We start from the raw sequence: 22,863 nt of genomic DNA, 5'->3' as shown, positions 1-22,863 counted from the left end.
TCAAGAAAAATGAAGCAGTATCTGCTGGCGGAAGGAATGGATATGTTACTAGTGATTTTATTTTGTGAGGACAATTGCTTGTTGGCCTGAAGGGTTTATGCTCAAAGATATCCAAATAGGAATTTTCTTGACAATCGTTCCTTTAAAAAACTACTTTTCCTATTTTGCAGAGCTGATAGTGTGGTATATGACAAACCTATTAGGCAGAAACCTATTGTTGGAACTGAAGAAAATAAATTTGCCCTTTTATAGAAAATGCAATATATCTACAAGTCATTTTAATATAAACCAAAGAACGACTTCTATATTTTTCTTCATAAAATAATAAATACTTACTCTCTAAACTATTGTAGGTAAATTAAAAAAAGTAAACTCTTCTAAATTTAAATAAAGTCCATAAACTAATGTCGATTTTGAAAATAGCTACTAATTGTCACTAGCAAATTGCCATGGCGACACAAGCCATCTTGATTGCCATTTTATTGAAAAATCGCTTTTTATTCAAAATCTGAGCCAGATAGGTATAGGAAACCCTAATACAGTTTGAAAGAGCATTTAAATCTGCTTTGATTTATTTAAAAAAATACAGGGTATTGCATTTGAATAACGAGGTTATTATGTAAAATAAATAATTAAAATAGACCAGCAATTTTTGATACCCCTGTATACATTTAAGGAAGCAATAATTTTTTTTAGTAAAGTTTATTTCTCTGGCTTCAAAGTCACACAAATTAACTCTGAAAAGTCATGTACAGGGTGTGACAAACTTTCTTATTATAGCATGTATATTTAAATATCTTTAAATATCTTTAAATATCTCAAAAACCAAAGCATTTAAACATATTAAACACTTATAATAAATGCCTTATTTTATGTCCAAAAATCCAAAAATGAAATAAAATGCAGGGTGTTCCATAAGAAAAAATATAACTTTGGTATTGATCTTAGTTCTGACACACCCTGTACATTTCAAAATAATTTTACATTATGCACATTGCCTCTCTACATATACCCATTAAAAATTTTGTTTGTATATCTTTCAATTTTCGTATAATCAACTGAGGCGAATGAGGGCGCCACCCTGTATATTATTTACATCAACAAAATTCACTTTCTTAACAGCACTTAAGAGGCATAAAGAGCCATTACTACCGCTTTCCCGTTTAAAATATTCTAATAAAGTTCCGATGAGTTTTTTACTGCTACTAAGCTATCTTGTACACTTCGCACTAAAAGAGGTTCTAAAAAGAACAATGTTCGACTGTAACGTCTGTTGGTAAACATTTTTAAGGCTTAAAGTATCACAACATTATTTATTTAAACCGAAAACTCTAATACAAAACTAAAGTGTCAAAACGAATGAACATGTCAGGAAATAAATAAATAAATGCTTTGAACTTGACATTTTTTACAGCAGAGCTACCACATGAATTCCCAGCGCAAAATTTAAATTCCAGTTACTCAGCACGGCGCCGAATATGTCCATGGTTTGGCAACAATTAATTTAAAAGTCGCGTCCCAAATTACGTAACTAAAAATTTAATTGATATGAAATATATATGTATTAAATTAAATTGTTGATCTTTTTTACAAATGGCCAAAAATAGAGCAACTTGAACTTTTCTCCTAACCTCGAAAAGCTTTTACCTAAAAATTAAATTTCTCCGAATCGTTTAATTATTAAAATTCTCCAATGGCTCGCCAAACTCTTGAGAAGACCGAAATGAGAAAAATATGTAAATCTGAGTACACACAGTTGAATCTCTAACTGTTTTTTTTAACTTCCATTTGAAAAATCGTCCTATAGAGGATATTTGGATATGGCATATTTTGAAAATACACTTTTAACGGTTATTCTTTTATGATTGTTCTTATAATTTTTATGAACCAGTATCCTCTTAATTTCCATCGATTTCTAGCATATTCTGCATAATTTTGTTTTTAGTCTCATTCTCCTTCTTATTACCTTTCCAGTAGTACTGCAGTTAACTCTTCTTCTTTCAAAGTCTTGTTCGCATATCTCTCTGTACAGGGTGGACCGAACTATATTTCGGAAACTTCGGCAGCATATTCTGCAGATAAAAATAAGTAAAAAAGTTCGTATAAATGTATGTCCTAAAATGCTTAGTTTCGGAAATACAGAGTGTAGAAAAAAAATTTATTACTATTTTTTCCAAATAATTTCAGTACAAGTTTAAGTAACGTCAATATTTTTTTTTGACTCGAGAAATTTGATTTTGATGTCAATATGACTCCTACTCATGGTACAAAGAAAACAAGGTATGATCGATAGCGGCTTCAATTTCGTTAAGTTTGCGCATACCACCTGTGACGTCATACGCCATACAAAAAAATATCCATATTGTTCAATTGCCACTAATAAAAAAAGACCTAAAATAGGGAACAATTAGGACATAACCCCAAAAGTCATCGAATTTGACATTTGAAAAATTATTTTCACATTTTGACACAATCAAATTTCACAGATGACACAATCTGTTTGACAATTTGAAATTGGCGCGCAGAGCTTGCCGACCAATGCCGTTTATCAATTGTGACGTAGTGACCAACCTGCGCAATATCATACCTTGTATTCTTTGTATCAGGACTCCTACTTGTAGAGGGCGCCACCTACATTTTTTTTAATTGATTTGAAGAGTAATAAATTTTTGTCCGTACCTATATAAAACTACTGAGTAAACTCTGTTTTTTTTCTCAGGTAAGATTTCGACAGACGATGACAGAAAAAAAGCAGATGACGTCCATACCAATCCATTTATTTAACTAAAAAAAGTTTCTAATATTTTTTAAGTTAACTATGGATGGGTTTATATATAAATCCGTCAAGCGTCATCTCTTGTTGTTTTTAACCAGTTTTATTGGTTTAATTAAAAAATTACAGTTTACAGTTAATATTCGGTGCCCAGAGACCGAATGCCCCTAGAGACAGTTTGCCGGAGATTATGGCCATAGAGATGTATTAGCCACAAATAAAGTTTGTATACTATCTTGTATATGATACCAAAAACTGGAGTGTCTGTAAGATAGCAGCACACGTAAGATAAATAATAATCATATCGAGTAATTATGTTGATAAATGTAACAATAAATGCAGGAAGTTGCTTAAGCTTGAAAGCCGGAAATCTTTTTTGGTATGTGGCGTTTTTTTTTTAAATAAACCCTTGCTTGTTTTGTATTAACACATACTGTAGTTGTTTTTAATAAAATAACTCGATTAGATTTTCTCAATTTTATATACAGTTTTTTTCACAATATTTTGAAGTAATCACTTGCACTCAAATTTTAAATATATTGCTATGCGTTCTAATTGTACGAACTTAAATCTTTGTAAAATAAAATAAACTAATTTGAAAATAAAATGACAGACACATCTATCACTGTCAAGGATCTTGTCGCTGGACAGACTATAAAAAAATATACATTTATGACGTTTTTTACGTAAAACAGGTCTTATGGTTAAACTCGCCAGGAGTAATGTTTCTCGAGATATTTGGAATCGAAATTATCAATACCTGTCGTCATTGACAAATTAAACATGTTAACTAAATAATTATTAGACTGAAATTATATATTTGAAATGTTTTTGTGTCGAAACTGTTTTATCATCATTTTTTCGAAGAAAATTTTATGATTAATTTAGAGAAATAAAAAGTTCCCAAATTTATAATTTCAGTCAAATACCTATCTATTTAATATGTTTATATCATAGATAAATGCAACAAGTTTAGATTGGAAAGCCCGTGAAAATTTTAGGTCGCGAAATTATTTTGGGTCGCGACCGTTATATGGGATCTGGCGCTGCTATAGCGGTCGCTAAGAACAACGGCAAACAAAAACAGAAATAATTTTCCCTTGTCAAAGTCAGAGTCTTCAAAAATCATAAAATCTTTCAAAATATAAACCGCTCTCATTAAAGAAATTCCGAAAAGTGTTTATAGCGTCCATTTTTAAAGTAATTATTGCTATCTTGTGAGTTTAATTCAAGTTTTATTTACTCCAACCGGTGATAATTGTGAAAAAGTGGCATTAAAAACTTAAAAAGCTGTGCTGTGAAGTGCAAAAACCATCGTGGATCGTGGCATACGTCGGTTTCCAATGTTTCATAGGTATTTCATACATGTCCTTATATAAAATAAAGTTTCTTGTATGCAACACACTGTATTTTATTTATAAAATTAAAAGAAAATAATAATAAATTTGAATAAACAATATTTGGCGATATAATTCCGGAAAAAGCCGAACCGCTCCGAGATTTTCAAAAGTTTTGGATCGCAACCGTTGCAAGAATAGAGCCAAATAGTGTTTACATTGTCCTTATGGGCACTTTCCAATCTAAACTTGTTTCATTTATCTATGGTTTATATTTTGTCAATAATGACATGTATTGACTAGTTCCATTCTAAATAGCTTGAGAACGGTTGCTCGTAGCGATTTCTACAAAGACATTTTTTACGTAAAAAATCACGCAAATGTATATTTTTTCACCCATTAGTTTTATACAGGTATACGGACGAAAAGTTATTACTCTTCAAAACAGTTTAAAGGCATGTAGGTAACGCCCCCTACAAATAGGAGTCATATTGATATCAAAATCAAATTTCGCATGTCAAAAAAACTGAAAACCAAACACCAATTTTCATTTAAATATTGACGTTATTTCCGAAATTAACTGGAAAAAAGCAAAATAAAAATAAAACTTTTTTATTCATTTTTATCTGTAGAATATGCTGCCGAATTTTCCGGAATACAGTTTGGACCACCCTATATATATATCGCTGTATATTATACATTCTTACGTTGACAGAGATAAATATAAATAACAGAGAGAGAGAGAGAGAGAGAGAGAGAGAGAGAGAGAGAGAGAGAGAGAGAGAGAGAGAGAGAGAGAGAGAGAGAGAAAATAAAAACCGGCATACAGTGTTGCCGGTTTTTACGTGTGTAAGAAAATGTTCATGTATACTACTGAAATGGAGATAATATTTATAATCTATTTATCAGTATTACAGCTGTGGTAAAGTGAGTAACTAATTGTGTAAAATAAAGTTCCAACCCTAGAAAATTTCTTCGTAAACGCCTACTTGTGCGATTTAAAATTTTGATGCAAAATCTGGCAATACCGCATAGAAGAAATGTATCCACCCAAGTTTTATAATTTTTTAATACATTCGATTTTCCATTAACTTTTCGGAGATCGCGCGCGGAGTCACAGTCCGCAGGTACCTATTTTTCCCGATAATTCGAAAATCTGGAAACATCAGATGCTGCGCCGCTTAGCATCTTCCTGTTTCTGCATATCTTATGAGAAGCGTATGTTTGAACATCGTTTAGGATAGTTAGTTTCTTTTTATATTCATATGCCGAGTGTCTGGTACTCTTTGTGTGTGTCTCTGTTACCGTTTGTGGTACTCTTTTTACATCAACAATGTCGAAGAAGGTGAGTTATTTCACTGATTTCTTTTAATTGAAAATGAGCAAATTGTGATAAAAAAAGCGAATAATCGACTTTTTTATTATAAGTATTATTTTTTAGATGTACTCTGTAAGAACGATTGCAACAGCTCATGCAAAACTGTTTGAACGAAGAACTACTGAACATGACGATGACGAGGAAGCACGAGAAGTGGATATTATAGAAAGGCAAGGGTCCAAAATAAATACTGATACGGAAAAATAAATTTCAGTTTCTGAAGCACTGAATACAGTATTACCAGAGGATCGGCACTACAGAATTGTGTAACACTTTCGTATGTTTTAAGCACACACAAATAACCTGTAATCACTGTTACATGGATTGATTTTTTCATTATTATTATTTATTTTTGTTTTTGAATAATATTTATTGGTTTGTGTTTTTGCATGTTTTGTTGATGCGTATTTTACGTTGTTTATAATGAAACAAGCCAATTAATAGTTGTTATTTTGATTATCAAATTATTTTATGTCTTTACACCACTAGAAAAGCTTAAGACCCCTTGAATTTAGCATGCGGACTCAAAGTGCGCGCGACCTTTCATGTAAAAAATAAAGCGCGATCTCCGACAGGTTAAGCTGTCTACACACGTTAAAATACAGACCACGCAGTTTCAATGACCAGACCGTTATACCCTTGATTATGTATAAATAGATGTACAATGAGGGCTTAGTACAAGCCCGTCTTCTAGGTGGCGCCTTGCCCGTTCTGAATTTTTGTATTCCCCTACGATTTTCTTTGAGGGGAATCCGTTAAACCCGCCCATCGTTCAAAAATGGAAGGGCGCGAGGTCACATCTATTGGGCCACTTATTAGCACGTTTCACCCATGTTTTACGAAAATAGCTTTATCCTTGTTTGTTTCAACTGTGACAAGAAAAAGAAAAAAGTTATATTCGCTTCTAAATTCGGCAGTTTTGTTGATCTTTCTCGACTTGTAATTTCGTTTCGTTTAGGTTATGTCTTATAAAAATAAATATTTATAAGCTTTTGAATTGAAATATACCTTAATGCATATCTGAGTAATTAAAAAATTCAGTTTTTTCTGTCCCTCGCGAAGAAACATAAACAGTATTTGTGAAATTTGGATTAGAAACTATTATTTTATTAGTTTATTTTGTTGTGTTTAAGTGTTGTGTATTTGTACCTACTGGATAATATTTTCCAACATATTTAATTAAGCAAAAAGCATCTGTTTTACAGGTAAGTAAATACTGTTCATATTTATTTCTAAATTCATATAAATTTGTTTTAAATCACTCTTGGGAAAAAATGTTATAAAGTCTGAGATAAGTTTAATAATAAACATTTGATAGATTGATAGATAGATTAAACGATAATGCCCAGTTTGCTTAAAAGTTTAAAAAATACTGATTTTATGCTATAAATTGTTTCATTTCTCACTTTGCTTTTTTGGAATTGTCAGATATATTGTGTATTTTATAATTTTTCCGAGAATTTTTCTTAATAACTTGATAACGTAAAATATTTTTTTATCTACAGTCAACCCAGTGTTTAGATAAAGCTTCATATCAGATTTCCTATTTTATATTTTCACTCAAATCATATTTTTTTTTTTGTAAAATATGCTTGCAAAAGTAGCGTAAATTTGACAGGGAGGTATTTTTATAGATATACAGGATAATTCAAATATATATTTACTTTTAAAGTTATTAGTTATGAGCAAAGGTTATGAGTTTGTGAAAAGAAAGGCTATATTTTGTATTTTTGCTTGGTGGATTTGTTATTAAATTGTCATTCCAAAAATACCATAATGTCGTAGTCGTATAGAGTTCATTTTGACCAAAGAATATATTTTGACCCTTTTTTGATTGAATTTTATTGTTTATATAATAAAATATATATTTAAAGCCCTCTCTTTCTAAGTTAAGTTAAAAATAGGTAATATCGACGTTTTTTACTGGAACTAATTTAAGTTAATAATTAATAATTATATAATTCATATAATAATATTAAAATAGACTAAATTGTTTATTATATACAGGATGAGTCAAAACTAGATATTATATTTTTCTTTGCTATTTCAAATGAAACACTGTATTTTATATCATAAATCAACAAAGCTTTTATGCAACTTTTGTTTTATTAAGATCTATATCCCAAATTAATAGTTATTAAATTGTTTTCAATTGTCTCTTTGCGAATAAACATGATTTGTTTTACGCAACTTTTTATTAGTAGGTTTGTCGTCAAAAGTGATGTATCTATTTATCAGCGACAAAAATTAAGAATTAGATGTCTAAAATAATTTCCTAATTATCTTTTACTTGGCATCAGTAAATATGATTTATTTTATCGATGCAGCTGAAAATAATTATCTATTCTAAAAGAGGACATTGCTGTATAAACATCGATTATGGATTTAAAAATTATTTTTCAAAACAAAGTTGGACAAAATTTTTGGAGAAAAATTGGACTTCTGTTCGAAATAATTGAGAAAACCCAACATCTAGTTTTGACGCCCGCAGTATATATCGTGCATTATAGTTGATTATACTGCAATTTATTATACACACGTAGTTTTGTTTGGTGAAAATGAAACTTTCTAAAAAGTATTCCCAATTAAAACATATTAAGAATTTCCTACATTATAATTTTGAAAGACGTTTGAGTGGGCAGACAATTTGGTCTAAAATAATCATATGTCTAAAAAAATTAGTCTAAAATAATCAAAAACCACTTAACACATATAACTCGCTTTTAAAAAATCTAAAAGAAATAAGTTTGTTTATTATATTCATATTTTATTAAATTATTATAGGTGTGACTGCTAAGTGGTCGTACTCGCCACTTTAACCAAGCATTGGTGGGACCTTCAGAGATCATAATGCGAATTTCTTCATACCATGTAAATCTATATACATGTATTAATAAATGCGTTTGCTTTATTAAATTTTTTTTCTTATACGGTATGAGCGAAAAAAAACGGCGTCTATTTGTTTACGTACAAATGACATCGATATTCATTTCCAAACCACCTCTGAGGCCGTTTTTTTTTATCGTATGGTATATATTTACATATCCCTTATCCTTTAATTCCGATTTATTTCTAATAATTATAAAAATAAGATACCTGATTAATTCTTCCGAAATATTATAAAATGAGATATCACGAAAGAAATAAAGTTAATTATCTCGTTTGTTTTGGGAATTCCAAAAAAATAAAAAAAAGGGTATAGAGAATCTTTAGAGACACAGTTCAAATGTTATTTTTGAGTATACTGGTTGCTTCAAAAAATGTGGCGGATACATGTTTTTTAATGCAAAACTCCATTTTTATTTTATTTTCGATTCTGCCTAAAATTCTATAACTTTTTTTTATAAATAACGTTAGTAAGTATTTACAATTTAAAAAAAAAGTAAAATTTTATTCCTATGTTACTTAACTGTCAGTTGTTTCCGAAGTTGGACTACACAAATTTGGTAGGAGTGTTTTACAGAGATGAAAAAAAAATATATTTATATGTAAAAATACTTGCAGTTAGATGCTACACTGTGTTCAAACATTTTTTTTGGCTGATCCGATATATATATTATTATTTTTTCTAGTGATTTTACAAAACCTTTCAACATTTGTTAAGAAAGTATATTAAGTACACCTATACTCAACAGCTTGCAATCTGTTCTGAATTTTATCCTTCTTTTAATTCATTTACATTATAACAAGTTGCCATATGACAAAACAAAAATTATTTATTATTAAACATTAAGTAAAGTGATTTATTTAGTTATATGACATTCTTAATAGAAGTTGAAGGATTTTGTAAAATCTATCAGAAAGAATTATAATATATCGGGTGTTTTTCAAAAGTAGCTTGATTGATGTATTCAATTAGTTTCGGTCATTTCTTGTTTCACCGGAAATGACTACAACTTTTGGTTTTTAAATGGTACCGTCGGTATTTTTTTACTTTATTTTGCAGAATATGGCATTCTCAATAGAATAATTCAATGTCAACTTTTGACTCTTTTACTTAAAAAATAGTATTTTAAAGTTCAATCTAGTAGAGTGCCATGATAATAAACAACATGTAACCGGTCGTAAAGATAACGACAGTTTGACTCGACATACGGAGTGTGTGGTACCAAATTATTTACCAAAATTAGGTACCAAAATTTATTAGGTATCAAAAAATGCTTTTCCAAATATGCTAATGAGCCACTCTCGTTTCATTAAAAAAAATTGAGTTATGATTAAAATACGAAATGGGCATATTTCAACTGACCAGGAAAAGACACAAAAAATATTAGACGACCAAATCAATTTTTCCAAAGCTCCTTGATTAATCCTTGATTAAAAAATAATGGTTTTAACACAGCCATGACACTAGATTGAATTTTAAAATGCTATTTTTGATTTAATTGAAAATGTCAAAAGTTGACATATGATTGTTGATGTCAAAAGTTGTCATTCTATTCAGAATGTCATTTTCTATCAAATAAAGTACCGTATGATCGAATAAAAACGGCGTCAGCAATGGCTATGAAATGAAAAGCGCTGTCATTTTATATGTAAATTTATATGAGAAATGTCATCGATGTTCATTTCATAGCCATCGCTGACGCCGTTTTTATTCGATCTTACGGTATAAAAAATACCGAGGGTACCATTTAAAAATCAAATGTATACATTTCCGGTGAAACAGGAAGTGACCGAAACTAACTGAATACGAATCAATCTCGATTTATGTCATATACCTACTAACATTCCCAATTTAGTTTTTTTCTCGGAATCTGAAAAAATAAAAAAGTTATAGAGGTGAACCACTTTAAAAAAAACACTCAGTATAGGCTGTGTCATTGAAAGAGTCTGCAGATATTTTTTTAATTTTAAATACGTAGAATTAACCATTAATATATGTTGAACACCCTGTAGCATCTGCCTTAAATATCTACATAGTATCTAATATTTTTTCTTCATCAACAAATTGAAATATTGGAAAACTAGTTTTAGGTTACACCATTATACAAGGATTATACCATAGATTTAGGAAGAACAGATATCACATTGTGCATTTTAACCCGATCAAACAATCGGAGGTTCACTACGTACTGTAAAAACCAACTGAGATAGAGAAGGCGACATTGCCACGTCTCAAATTTGCGCCTAACTACTTAGTTTGATTTGCAGAAAAGGTGACTTTAAAACCTTCACCGGATATCAATAAATCTCAATTTCTTAATTAAATTAATAGTTTATTTTTAAAGAAGCATGCGGAATAATATGTTATTAACCAGAGGATATATGCGTTACTATTAAAGGACATGTTTACTGTTTAATGTGCTGAAACGTCTAGAACTATTGGCAACGTCGCTGCTAGTCTTCCAGAATGAAATGAGCCGTCCGTCCCACCACCCCTCGCGACGGCCCTTGGTCCGTTATAGCGTACTACGTTTAGCTTACGGTGTGTTTGAAGTCGGAATCAAATCCGAAGTAAACTTTTCAGTGTTTTTCAGTAGTTTTTGCTTTTGTTTAACGTACTTTTGAATCTGCGAATTTTCAATATGGTACGACAGTGTCAAATGTGTGGAAAAATAAGCTCAAATTACCCGAATTTGTCTTTTCACAGGTAGGTATTGTTTCCGCCGCGCCGTAATCGCCGTACATAGGCGTCTCACAAGGGAGCCTCTCACAATTAAAATAATTTCTAATTATATTTGTTAAATTTTGAGCTATTAAAACGAGAACGTAGTAGCCGATAATTGAATTATAATTCGTCTCAATTACTACTTAACTGTTGTAGATCATAACAAATATGAATATAAACGTTGCATTTGAAACTTTATTATAAGCCAGAAAGCGACATTTTTTTTCTTAAAATTGCCTCATATTTTGGTCATTATATACGATATTCTAAAGGAATTTTGCTCAACAAATAAACAAAGGTGTTTACCCGCCCTTTTTTACATTTTATTGCATTATTATATCTGCCCCTTCTGCCTCGTTTAAACAATTTTTTACCACCGTACAAATACCTCTTCCTAGAGTTATTTGTACGGTGTGTTTATCTTTTTTTTAGAATGAGACGAACTGTAAATAATTCTTAGGCTACTAGTTTTATACATACCTATATACAGAGTGACCCAGGCCTCCAAAAAAGCTTTTTACCTATTACGTTTTGGGTTTGTAATTTTATTTCAATTTTTACATAAGATGGGGCCATTGTAACGCACATTTTCAAAATATTTTTGTCAACATACAAGGTGATTCTCGGGGTGATTTAAACCGCAATACATATGCTTAATACAGTTCATGAAGATTGGGACATTTAATTAAAATTTGATTGTCTGATGAAGCTACCTTTAAAAGTAATGGATTTGTAAATAAACGTAATATTCATTATTATGCAACAGAAATCCCATACTGTAGCACACAGATTTGATACTTTTAATGATATATGCCTTCTATTGAGAGACTAAAAGGTAATTGCCTCGTATCAGAGCCATCATAATACAAGAAGAAGACCAAAAGTCAAATCGTGTCTTATATTTTCAAAAAAAACACAATTTTCTCATTAAATATTGATTTTAGGTATAGGAAGTTATTAATAATACAAGATTAAACAACTATTACATAGTACTTTACAGGAAGCTGATTGCGAACTAACTAAATCGTTACTAATTACTAATTTTAAAAAGTTCTTTTTAAGATCAAAAAAGGTAAAACTAAAACCTAAATTATCATTTGAGATTAAACGGGAAGTTCTAAATAATGTTGCCTATTCTAAACAAGAAAAATGTATTTATAAGTTTTATAACATCTCTAATTAAATTTGGACGAAAATAATATTTTAATATTTCTGTTTGCTGTAGGTAATTTTCTCAGGGAAAATACGTAAATAAAAATGACTTTTTAAGTAAAAAAAAGTCAAAAGGACAAGTTATTCCAAAAAAGCACTGTCCTTTTCAAAAAATGACAGGTGGCAACTATAGGTATTTCTGGAATGGAAATTTAATGGCAAATCTACAACTTTAGTTTGAAAATATGTTCCGGCCCCCTATGTTTACAAAAATGTCTAAAATGTGCTTTACCATTGCCTCCATATTCTGAAAAAAAAATTGAAAGAAAAGTCACCAACCGCAAACCTAATATTGAACTGTTTCGGCAGCCTGAGTCACCCTGTAAATATTCAAAAGTAACTGAAAGTTTATATAGAATTAACTGAAAGTTTAAATTGAAAATCGACGTTGGAGCGATTTTCGAAAACTACCTACTAACGTTTCAACATAAGTATATGTGGGATATTAATTATATTATTATATTAGACCTTATAACAAAACTCATCTGACGAAAAAGTGTTAATGTAGTATATTAATATGGAGTAAACATTTTACTAATTCCTTTACTTTTACTTTACTAATTAAATTCGTTCCAAAAAACGATACGCCACTGGCCATTAGAACAATCCAAATGCGCCTAGTTGCCGGGGTCGGAAATTTTAGACTTCTCTGTCTCATCTGTCCTTGTTTGACACATTGGAATGTTTGATATACTACCAACGAGTATTTATGAATGAGATGTTCGGTCTATATTTATAATGTCTTTGGATTATACATAAAAAAGTAATAATTTTACGCAGGATCTAAAATAAAATAGGATGTTACATTTAAAAAAAAACATTATGTTAAATCCGTCATACTTTTTACAAAGTTACAGAGGTAGGTAGGTATAGTTTCATATATTTTTTTAATTATCCATCTAGAAATAAAATATATACATATATACCTAATATAATAATTTAGTATTTAACAAGGGGCCATGAAAATCAAAATAAATATAAATCCATATCCAAAAATAAAAAATGTAAATAACCCTTTGAGGTAAAAATTCGGTTCAAAGCAGATAAGATATTTTATTCTTTACCGAGAATTAAATTCGAAGAATTCCTAGTCCCTACTTCTTTGCCAAATTCAATAGTCTCCGCCCCCTTTTTACGTTTTAATTTCTGCCACCAGTTGGCAGCATCGACTTATACAGGCACATTGACTAACTATTAATATATAAACAAGGGTTATACGTTGGACGGTACAATAGCAGATAAAAACTTTTTTATGTAATCTTATAAGGCAATTTATTCTTTATCCTATTTATAGCTATCCCATTCCGAACCAACAAAATCAAATTGTATAATGTAATTCCCGTTCCCTTACACAAGAAAGCGTAATCAAAACACCCCAAAAAAAACTCTTGGGCTTGCTTATTAAACTACGCCCACTGAATAACGAATTTAGACATTTTTTCTCGGATTTTTTACGCTTGTTACAGGGAATTTTTCGCTCGGCAACAAGTCTCGGCAAGAAAAAACTTTTCGCTTACCTTTTTCATGAACGACATAACATTCGTAGGCAGCATGGTTACTGATTCGAGCCCCTCGGGTCTTCGCTGTTGCTCTCTTTCTTTCTTATTGATCTAGGTAGGGATTAAAATATGTCGGTCTGTGTGTGTCTCTTTCTCCTATGTTTCGTAATGTTCCTTTTGGGTTGTTCGTTCGTGCCATTTCCAATCTGTAACAAAACAGGGATAAAGAGAATATATAGAGAAGGATAAGATGTACAGTGTTTTTCACGCAACTAGATCATTAAATGTTTTTTAGGATATTATTTAGGTAGAAATCAAAATAACTGTCTTAAACCATTGTGAATAAAAATAGTCAATAATGTTTTTAAAATACCAAAAACTCCTGTTTTATTTGTATAGGCTTGGTGCATTTCAGTTCATTTTAAATTTTTTGATTGAAAATAATATTAAACAGCCTCTACAATGTGCAAAAAACTCTTCGAAATAGGTCAAGGTCGCATTTCGTCGCCCAACTTTGACGCATTTCGATTTATTTCCATTTGTCTTGACCCATTTCGGTTTGCCTCGACCTACTTTCGTTTCCTGTGTGCCTGAAACTACTCGTGAGGAGGGCATGGGTGAATTTTTTTTGACGTTTTTTGTTGCCTCGTTGAACTTTGTTTTTTTTTCTAGCTATTTCCAAAACGTGGCGGTATCTGTATCCGAGACAAAGAATTTTCTTTCATAAATATCAGTGAAATAAGTAAACCTAGACGTTTCGAAAATAGCTGTTGTTACAATAATATTTCGTTAATTACATCTCGTTTTATGTTATATTCATGTGTATTCCACAAAATTAATATATGTATAGTAGATATTTAGAAACAAAACTTTTCACTTAAACTGCAGGAATATAATTACCATATTTTTATGATTTAATTTTATTATAATGAATCAGTATATAAAATTGTATATAAATAATAAAAATATGTATATAAATAATAAAATTGTATATGATATGTTTGTTTACGGTTAATTGATTAATATTAGGGTAACATTGCTTGATGAGTAATACTGGTAACATTATCAATATATCGAGCTGATTGAGAAAATTATTGGTTGACCCGATGTCAAGAAAAGTATGGTCCACAGATGTTCCTTTATTGTTCTTAATAGAAATCTGTAAACGATACTTTTATTAGCAACTAGTATTTATTATGCAGGGATTTAGACAATTAAACCTAGGAAAATAAAACCAAATGCGTAAACTAAACTTTGCTAGAGACTAATAAAGTTTTTTATAAATGTTACTTTACCATAACCAGAAATAATAAATAATTAGACAATTTTTTAAATAATTTTGTGTATATTTTGTTCATGAGGCGCAATACCGTGAATTATAAGCCGGTAAATGGTAGTTAGTCACTGTTTTATATTTTTTTACTATATTGTAATAATTAATAATATTAGACAATGACTAAAACTAAATATTCTTGTGTAACTTTCTACAGCCAATTTAATCTACCGTCGGTAATTGTTTTCATATCAGTTTTCCATGTTTACTTATTTTTCTGAAGTCACCATAGACATATACAGGGTCCGGCAATAGTGCGTCGGGCATCTGTAGCTCCTAGAATAAAAAACTTAAGAATTTTGTTTAAGTGCAAATCTAAAGTATGTTCTAGGATATATATCAGGAAAATATTTTAACTTCTATGGGGTGGCCCAAAAAAGTGTGAGTGGATCGGGATGATTTTTTTTTAAATGGAACACCCTGTATATTATTGCATTTTTGGCTTCTTTTCAGATCACTTTACATAATCCTAAGATAGGAGTAAATATGTTTCGATAGTTTCAGAGATATTAATAAATAAATAAAAAAAATATATATTTTTCGGCCTTTCTTAAAAAACAATTATTAAAAATACGAGAACTGTTCTGAAATCAAAACTATATTAGATGTTTACTTTAGATGGTCTGTACTTACTTTTCTATGAATATGGTAATCGTATATCATACAGGATGTTCAAAATTTTACGTCAAACTCTTTAAAATATAAAAAAAATTCTTCGTTTTTTTAAATGGAACACCCTGTATATTATTTTTTCAATAAATGGAGAATTAAAAAATGAACATTTTTTGTATTTGGAGTATTTCAAAATTTTTAACGGTTTCGCAGATATTCGCGGTTTTATATTTCATATGATATTTTCCATAGTAAATTTTTATCAAACCCACCCAATACATTTTCTCTCGTATTTTACCGTTGAGATATGAAATAATACTGCGTGTATCTGAGAAACCATTAAAAATTTTAAAATACTTTAAATACAAAAAATGTTAATTTTTTAATTCTCCATCTAATAAAAAAATAATATACAGGGTGTTCCATTTAAAAAAAAACAAAGAAAAAATAATTTATATTTTAGGAAGTTTGGAGTAGAATTTTGAACATCCTGTATGATTTAAGATTACAATATTTATAGCAAAGTTAAGTATATACCATCTAAAGTAAATACCTAATATAGTTTTGATTTCAGGACAGTTCTTGTATTTGTAATATTTTTTTTTAATTATGGTTGAAAAATATAATTTTTTTATTTATTTATTAATATCTCTGAAACTATCGAAATATATTTATTCATATCTTAGGATTATGTAAAGTGATCTGAAAGGAAGCCAAAAATGCAATAATATACAGAGTGTTCCATTTAAAAAATAACATTCCGATTCACTCACACTTTTTTGAGCCACCCTATAGAAGTTAAAATATTTTCCTGAAATACATCCTTGTACATACTTTAGGTTTACGCTTAAACAAAATTCTCAAGTTTTTTTTATTTTAGGAGCTACAGATGCCTGACGCACTATTGCCGGACCCTGTATAAGCCACTGGCCATATACAGGGCTATGTAAAAAACATGTGCCATCTTTCGTGGGGAAATTTCTCACGTAAAAATAAGACTTACTTTTCATATCAACATAGGTCAGATTCTGCTTTGTTTCGTAGCTACAGGGTGTTAAAGTCTGAATAATCTTTCGATTTATTGTAATTTTCTTCCAAGTACTTTTAGTGATTTGAATGAAATTTTGAGAATAAAAGTTACTATAAGTGTTATATATTTTAATGCTAAAAAAGTGTCAATAAATTCATCAGGGACGTGCATATGGGTTATCACTGGAATATTTTTCAATATAAAAAACATGTGCGCCACTGACTTTTTTCTTTTGATATTTAAATTGTGTCGGCCGTTTAATGCCAATTAAAAGTTATCTCTTGATATTTTGTCCAATTCGGCCTCCTTCATGAGATAAACGCAATTTTATTAATCGCAATTAATGAAATTAAAATAAAAAAAAATTAATAAATTACATATTTTACCTCTAATTTATTATTAAATATTATTACTATTAGTTATATTACTATTAGTCCAACATACAGCAATTTCAAATAAAAAATAATGGTATTTAAGATAATTAAAAAAACTAATTTTAAAAAGTTTTAACATCCTGTAACTCCAAAACTGTGCATTTCCATATCAATGTTTATGGGAACTTTTTCCATATTTTTTGACGAGGAATCAATGAGTACTTATTTAAAACTTTCGCAAGTTAATGATATTAAAACATTTTTAAAGGTTGCTAGTAGACTTGGATCAAGACAAATTAATAAAAAATTGGGTTTATCACCATTAAGGAGATCGAAATCCACAAAATATCAAGAGACAACTTTAATCGGCATTAAACTGCTTACACTATTTTTCTAGCAAGGAGAAAAAGTCAGTGGCGTACATGCTTTTTTTAGAAAAATATTCCAGTGATAACCCATATACACGTCCCTAATGAATATGTCGACACTTCTTTAGCTTTAAAATATGTCGCATTCATAGCTCATCATTTACAGTTCATCAAAATTTCATACGAAACGCTGAAAGTAGTTGGAAGAAAATTATAATAACTCAAAAACATATAAAGACTTTAACACCCTGTAGCTACGAAACAAAGCAGGATCGGACTTATGCTCATATGAAAAGTAAATCTTATTTTTACATGAGAAATGTCCCATTAGAGATGGCACATGTTTTTTGAAATACCTTGTATTTTTGAGCCCCAGTTATGTCTCCACTAACAAAACGGGTGCGTAAAACTCTGCTTGCTACCGTAGACTTCTCTAAAAAGATGTATTAGCGTGAATAATAAATTATAATACAAGTTAGACCTGATAAAAAAAGGAATGTGGAAAGTTAGCGTACTAAACTTTATAATAATTATCCTCTTAAAACAACAGAAATCGTTAAATAAATTAGAAAATAAATTAATGGGCATGTTTGCCAAGTTAAGAAGTTTCCACGGAAGCGCCCGATTTCACAACTGAATGGCGTCCAACGTTCTAAACAGTCGTGTCTATCGTCCTCAGTATCTTTCCAGCGAATTGATAAACTAAGAACACGCGAACCGTTGCTGCTCTTTTGGCACTTCGGTCGATGTCTTTTTTAATCTTGATTGTAATCGAAACGTCGACTGAACAACACGAAACATCTTAAATAACGAAATTTACATTTAAAAATACGGCAAATGTTAACGAAAAATAGTAGGTATATTGTTTCATTAGGAGTAAAAATTATACTTTTTGTAGTGAGGCTCTACTTTCACGTTACAGGCAAGGCACAAAAAGTACTGAGATGATCCGCCTATTTAAAAATAGACATATTTCTTTAAATTATAAACATTCATTTTTAAGACACTCTGTAAACATAAATAAAATTATTGATTTTAACATTGAAAATGTTTCTGTTATCCTATACAGGCCCGGCAATGGATCTCTAGGCATAGGAATTACATGCATTGGAATGAAACGCCTATAAAAAGTCTATGCTTAAACAGAGATGGACAACAACTTCCCCGTTTCCACTTCCACTACGACTGTCTACTTAGACAAACTCCAATAAGATAACAAATTTTGGAAATTCCGCCACCTCCCATCCACTCATGATACCCATCTCCCTGCCCTTTATTTATCGCCATTATTTTATTTCCCTTCCCGCGCCTCCGCACCTCGCTATTCTGACTCCCGTCAGTTCATCACAGAGTTGCCAGGTCTACCGGTTTCGTCTGTAAGCTACCGATCTACCGATTTAAAGAAAAATCTAACGATATATTCAACTGCGTCTTTAGTTTTTACAATAGAAGCACTTATAAAAAGCTGACTTATTTGACTAAAAATTAAGCGACTGCCGTGTTGGAATCTGTATAATTTGACTTTATTATTGTTTCATTAAATTTTATTTAGTAATAACACACATACAGGTCATCGTTCTGTCTAGTTGCAGAGTTACAGAGATATTCCTAAAAATCCTTATTACTCCTTATTACTCCTTATTAGGCGCGGTATTGGCGACATGCCCGAAGAAGTTGATATCTTTTGAAAAGATTTTATTTCATTCATCTACTAAAGTTGAACCCATATTTTCCCCAAAAAATGTAAACAAAAAACAAAATTTAAGTTAAGAAACAACCTAAATTCGGACAAATATTTTAGTGATTTTCCCGTCAAAAAAATATATTATATGAAAAAAGAGTTGAGAGTTGCTACAGCTTTCCCATTGAAATGAAATTAATTTTAGATATCACTGATCAAAATTTGTACAAAGGTAAAAAGTGACTGCTACACTAATTTGTGACTGCTATCCCTACTTGTTATAGTTTTATATGTTTTTATTAATATATTAATATTATTTAATTCAATATTTTTTTTAATATTAAATAATATACCTAGCTATTTCTAATTCTTGTTATATTTATTATATTTGTATTTTATTTGAGTGATCTATTATTACGACACATAGGAATGCTAATTTTGGACTTAAATATTATATTTTATTTCGTTTCTGTACTTTTAATTTTTGTTGAAGATCTACCGAGAATTTTGTTCTCGTATGGAATTATAATCTAACAAACCCGGCAACCCTGTTCGTCTACTCCTTATAAAGTTTTTTTCGGCCTAATTCCTTTGTCACAGCCGCGGCTTTGTGAAGCGCCGCCGCCGACCGACTGTGTCGGGGCGACTGCTAGGAAGATCGTACAGTATTGCCATTTCATAGAATTGCACTTGCTATTTTAGAAATGATATCAAAGTTTTGCATGTTACTTTTCGTTTTAGAAAGAAGTTATGTGCCTAGAGAAAACATTCGTAAAATTGTTTCGTACTTTATTTAATATTTCATTAAGTAGGCAAGATAATGGGATTAGAAGATTTAGGATTTTGACAAGCCAACATAATTTCGATTTAATTGAATGGCAACACTGTCCGTCCTGTTTCTATTTTTTCGATTCTGTTCTATTAGTAGGCGGTAGCCCCCACACAAGCGTCTTAAAGACCCGCCCGGCGCCCCCTCTCGAGGGGCTCTCTCGTCGTATCACTTCTATGATCACTTCCCCTATACGATGGTAGGGAAAAGACACTTTATCCGTCTCTGTTGCACTGCAGTGTATTTTGCAGCCTTACCATCTTTTTTTATCGCATTGAAAACCTCCTATTGCTAATATTCCTTTGCCAGTAGTGTATAAAAGCTCAAAGGGTTTTTTTGTTCCATCCATCTCGCCGAAACCAATCTTGATGATTATTTTTTTAAATGAAAGGTATATATGTGTAGATTTGTTATGAAGTATTTTTATAGTGCTTAATGACTATTTCTTTGTGTAAAACGACTAAATGCTAAAACATACCTGAAAAACACCTACACACAATACCTCCAGAAATAAATTATTTGTCATTGTCAGTGGTGTGTCAGTTAGATTATATATTACGTTTTTAGATATTTTAGAGTGAGTTGATGCCGCCAGCTTTAGATACATAAATATTAGCACAAAGGTTCGTTTAAACGACATTAGTGAATTAGCTACACAAAGCGATTTTAGGAAATTCATCCTCTTAGAGAGTAAAATTATCTCGGAACAGTTTGTTGTATGAAAATTCCTTACTATTTCGTCTAGAAGAATGAAATCCTACAAAAAGAATTAGAAGAAATTTTTGAAATTCATCAACCAAATGGGTAAAGTTAGTAAAAATTTATATAAAACTTGGTGACGTCTGGATTATACACATAAAAATTGGCACAAAGGTAAAGCGAATTTATGAAATTTATACCCTTAGGGAGTAAAATAGGGAATGAAAGTTTGCTGTACGAAAATGCAATACTATAACATTATAAACCAGACAGTATAAAATTTTATACAAGGGTTTATTTAGTGACATCATAAGGAAATATATCTTCCTCAATTATCCTTCAAAGAATAAAAAATAACCTATAAAGAGAGTATTAGTGCTCTTAATAAATAAAAAAAAGATGAAAAATAAAAAACATCTATATGCTCACTAGCTCTCTATAAAGAAGTAAAAAATCATTTAAATCAATGCATAAACGATTCGAGGTGTAACGCGAACGTAGTTGCGAGAAAAAGCTAGTAATTTATTAAATTATTTTATTTAACTCATTAATTTTCATTGAAAAGGAATTTTTGTAATTCGCCACTATATTAGTTAAAAACTAAGAAACTCATATCAAATTTAAGTTTTGCGATTTTGACTTATACTTTTTATAAAATCTGAACACATTTTAAAAGAAAAAAAGTTTTTGATAATATTTGTGTAGATTGACTACAAGTTGTATAACATAAATTTCTACGACCGGTCTACCTAGTAGTCTGCAGCATCGCCTTGTGTGCAAACGTAGGCCTGTTAATCTGTGACGTGACGCACAACAGCCAAGAAAAACAGAAGCGTGGCTAAGAATTTAGTAATTTAAAAAAGTCTTTTAGATACAGTAGTAGGTATTAAAAAGTTTTGTGTTTAAATGGGGTTTGCCTTTAACAGTTAAAAAAATTATATCGTAAAGTGTAACTTTCCGTAAGAATTCTTTATCTGTCATTGATCATGATCATGTTAACCTGATGTTTTGTATGTTATTTTGTTTTTTTTCGAGGTTTTTTGCTTGCTTGTTTTACGAGAGGGAAATCAGCGAGAGGAGACGACGCGATGGAGAGAGATGATATTTGTTAAATAATAGCTTTTATACTTCGAGATTTCTTTAGATTCGAGACGCATTGGTATTATTTTGGTTCATAAGTTTAGTGACAAAGAATGTTATTAAAGGTAAAGTAAATGTTTTCTCGAAGACTGGCGGGAAATGGGTGGGGCTGCGCCCCTAACATTTTGCGCTGGATGTATACCATGATAGTAAGACCCATAATTACTTATGGAGCAGTTGCTTGGTATACAAAACTTGAGCAACGTACAGCAAGGCAAAACCTGTGCAAAGTACTGGCATGTATCTGCATCACAGGTGCCATGAGAACATGTCCAACAGCAGCAATGGAGGTCATTCTAGACCTAACACCACTGCACATTGTCGTCGGTAGATATGCCAGTGCGACAATGATTAGAATGGTCATTGACGGAAACAGTACTGGGAGAATTTTCAGGTCAGGGGCTTGGAACACCCTCAAAAAAAAAATTCCACTTCTCCAACTTCCAGTGGATGACATACCAAGAATTTACAACTTTGAGAAACACCTCACTGTAGTATTGAGTAATAAAAAGAATTGGAAGAAAGAAACGCTTACTCAGCATATAAAAGACCATACCATCACGTGGTATACTGATGCTTCCAAAACCAAAGCAGGGACAGTGATAGGAGTATTTGGGCCGAAAACTAAATACTCCGAACCAATGGGCACCTACCCCAGTATCCTTCAGGCAGAAATTTGCGCTATCGAAAGATGCGTACAATTTATCTTAGATAGGAACTATCGAAAACAGGAAATTACCATCCTATTCGATAGTCAAGCAGCACTTAACGCGATCAACTCAGTAACCATCAATTCGAAGTTGGTCAAAGAATGCCTAGAAAAGCTTAACAAATTAGGCAAAGAAAACAAAGTCCTCCTACTCTGGGTGCCTGCTCACCAAGGGATAGAAGGCAATGAAAAATCAAATGATCTAGCTAGAAAAGGAGCGAACACTAACTGGACCAGAACCGTTTTCTTTTGCAAACGGGAACCAACCGAAAGCGGAA

At 30.9% G+C, this 22,863-nt stretch overlaps 1 protein-coding gene and 1 long non-coding RNA gene across 2 annotated transcripts in view; one reads left to right on the top strand and one right to left on the bottom strand.

Moving 5' to 3' along the window:
- LOC115877840 (regulating synaptic membrane exocytosis protein 1) overlaps nt 1–13,950 on the bottom strand; it is a 284,757-nt gene extending 270,807 nt beyond the window's left edge. The window contains exon 1 of the mRNA XM_030894165.1: nt 13,829–13,950. Coding sequence (XP_030750025.1) covers nt 13,829–13,864 — 36 coding nt within the window. The 5' untranslated portion in view covers nt 13,865–13,950. The remainder of the gene's footprint in view (nt 1–13,828) is intronic.
- LOC115877842 lies at nt 6,382–8,399 on the top strand. Its single transcript, XR_004049414.1, has 2 exons — nt 6,382–6,693; nt 8,273–8,399. It is a non-coding gene; the product is annotated as an uncharacterized LOC115877842 (long non-coding RNA).
- Nucleotides 13,951–22,863: the final 8,913 nt, after the last annotated feature.

The sequence above is a fragment of the Sitophilus oryzae genome, unplaced genomic scaffold, assembly GCF_002938485.1.
Source record: "Sitophilus oryzae breed Bouriz unplaced genomic scaffold, Soryzae_2.0 scaffold_1499_pilon_pilon, whole genome shotgun sequence".
In the NCBI taxonomy this organism is placed as follows: domain Eukaryota; kingdom Metazoa; phylum Arthropoda; class Insecta; order Coleoptera; family Curculionidae; genus Sitophilus; species Sitophilus oryzae.
The sequence above is the reverse complement of the archived record's forward strand: the minus strand, read 5'-3'. Positions and strand labels throughout refer to the sequence as shown.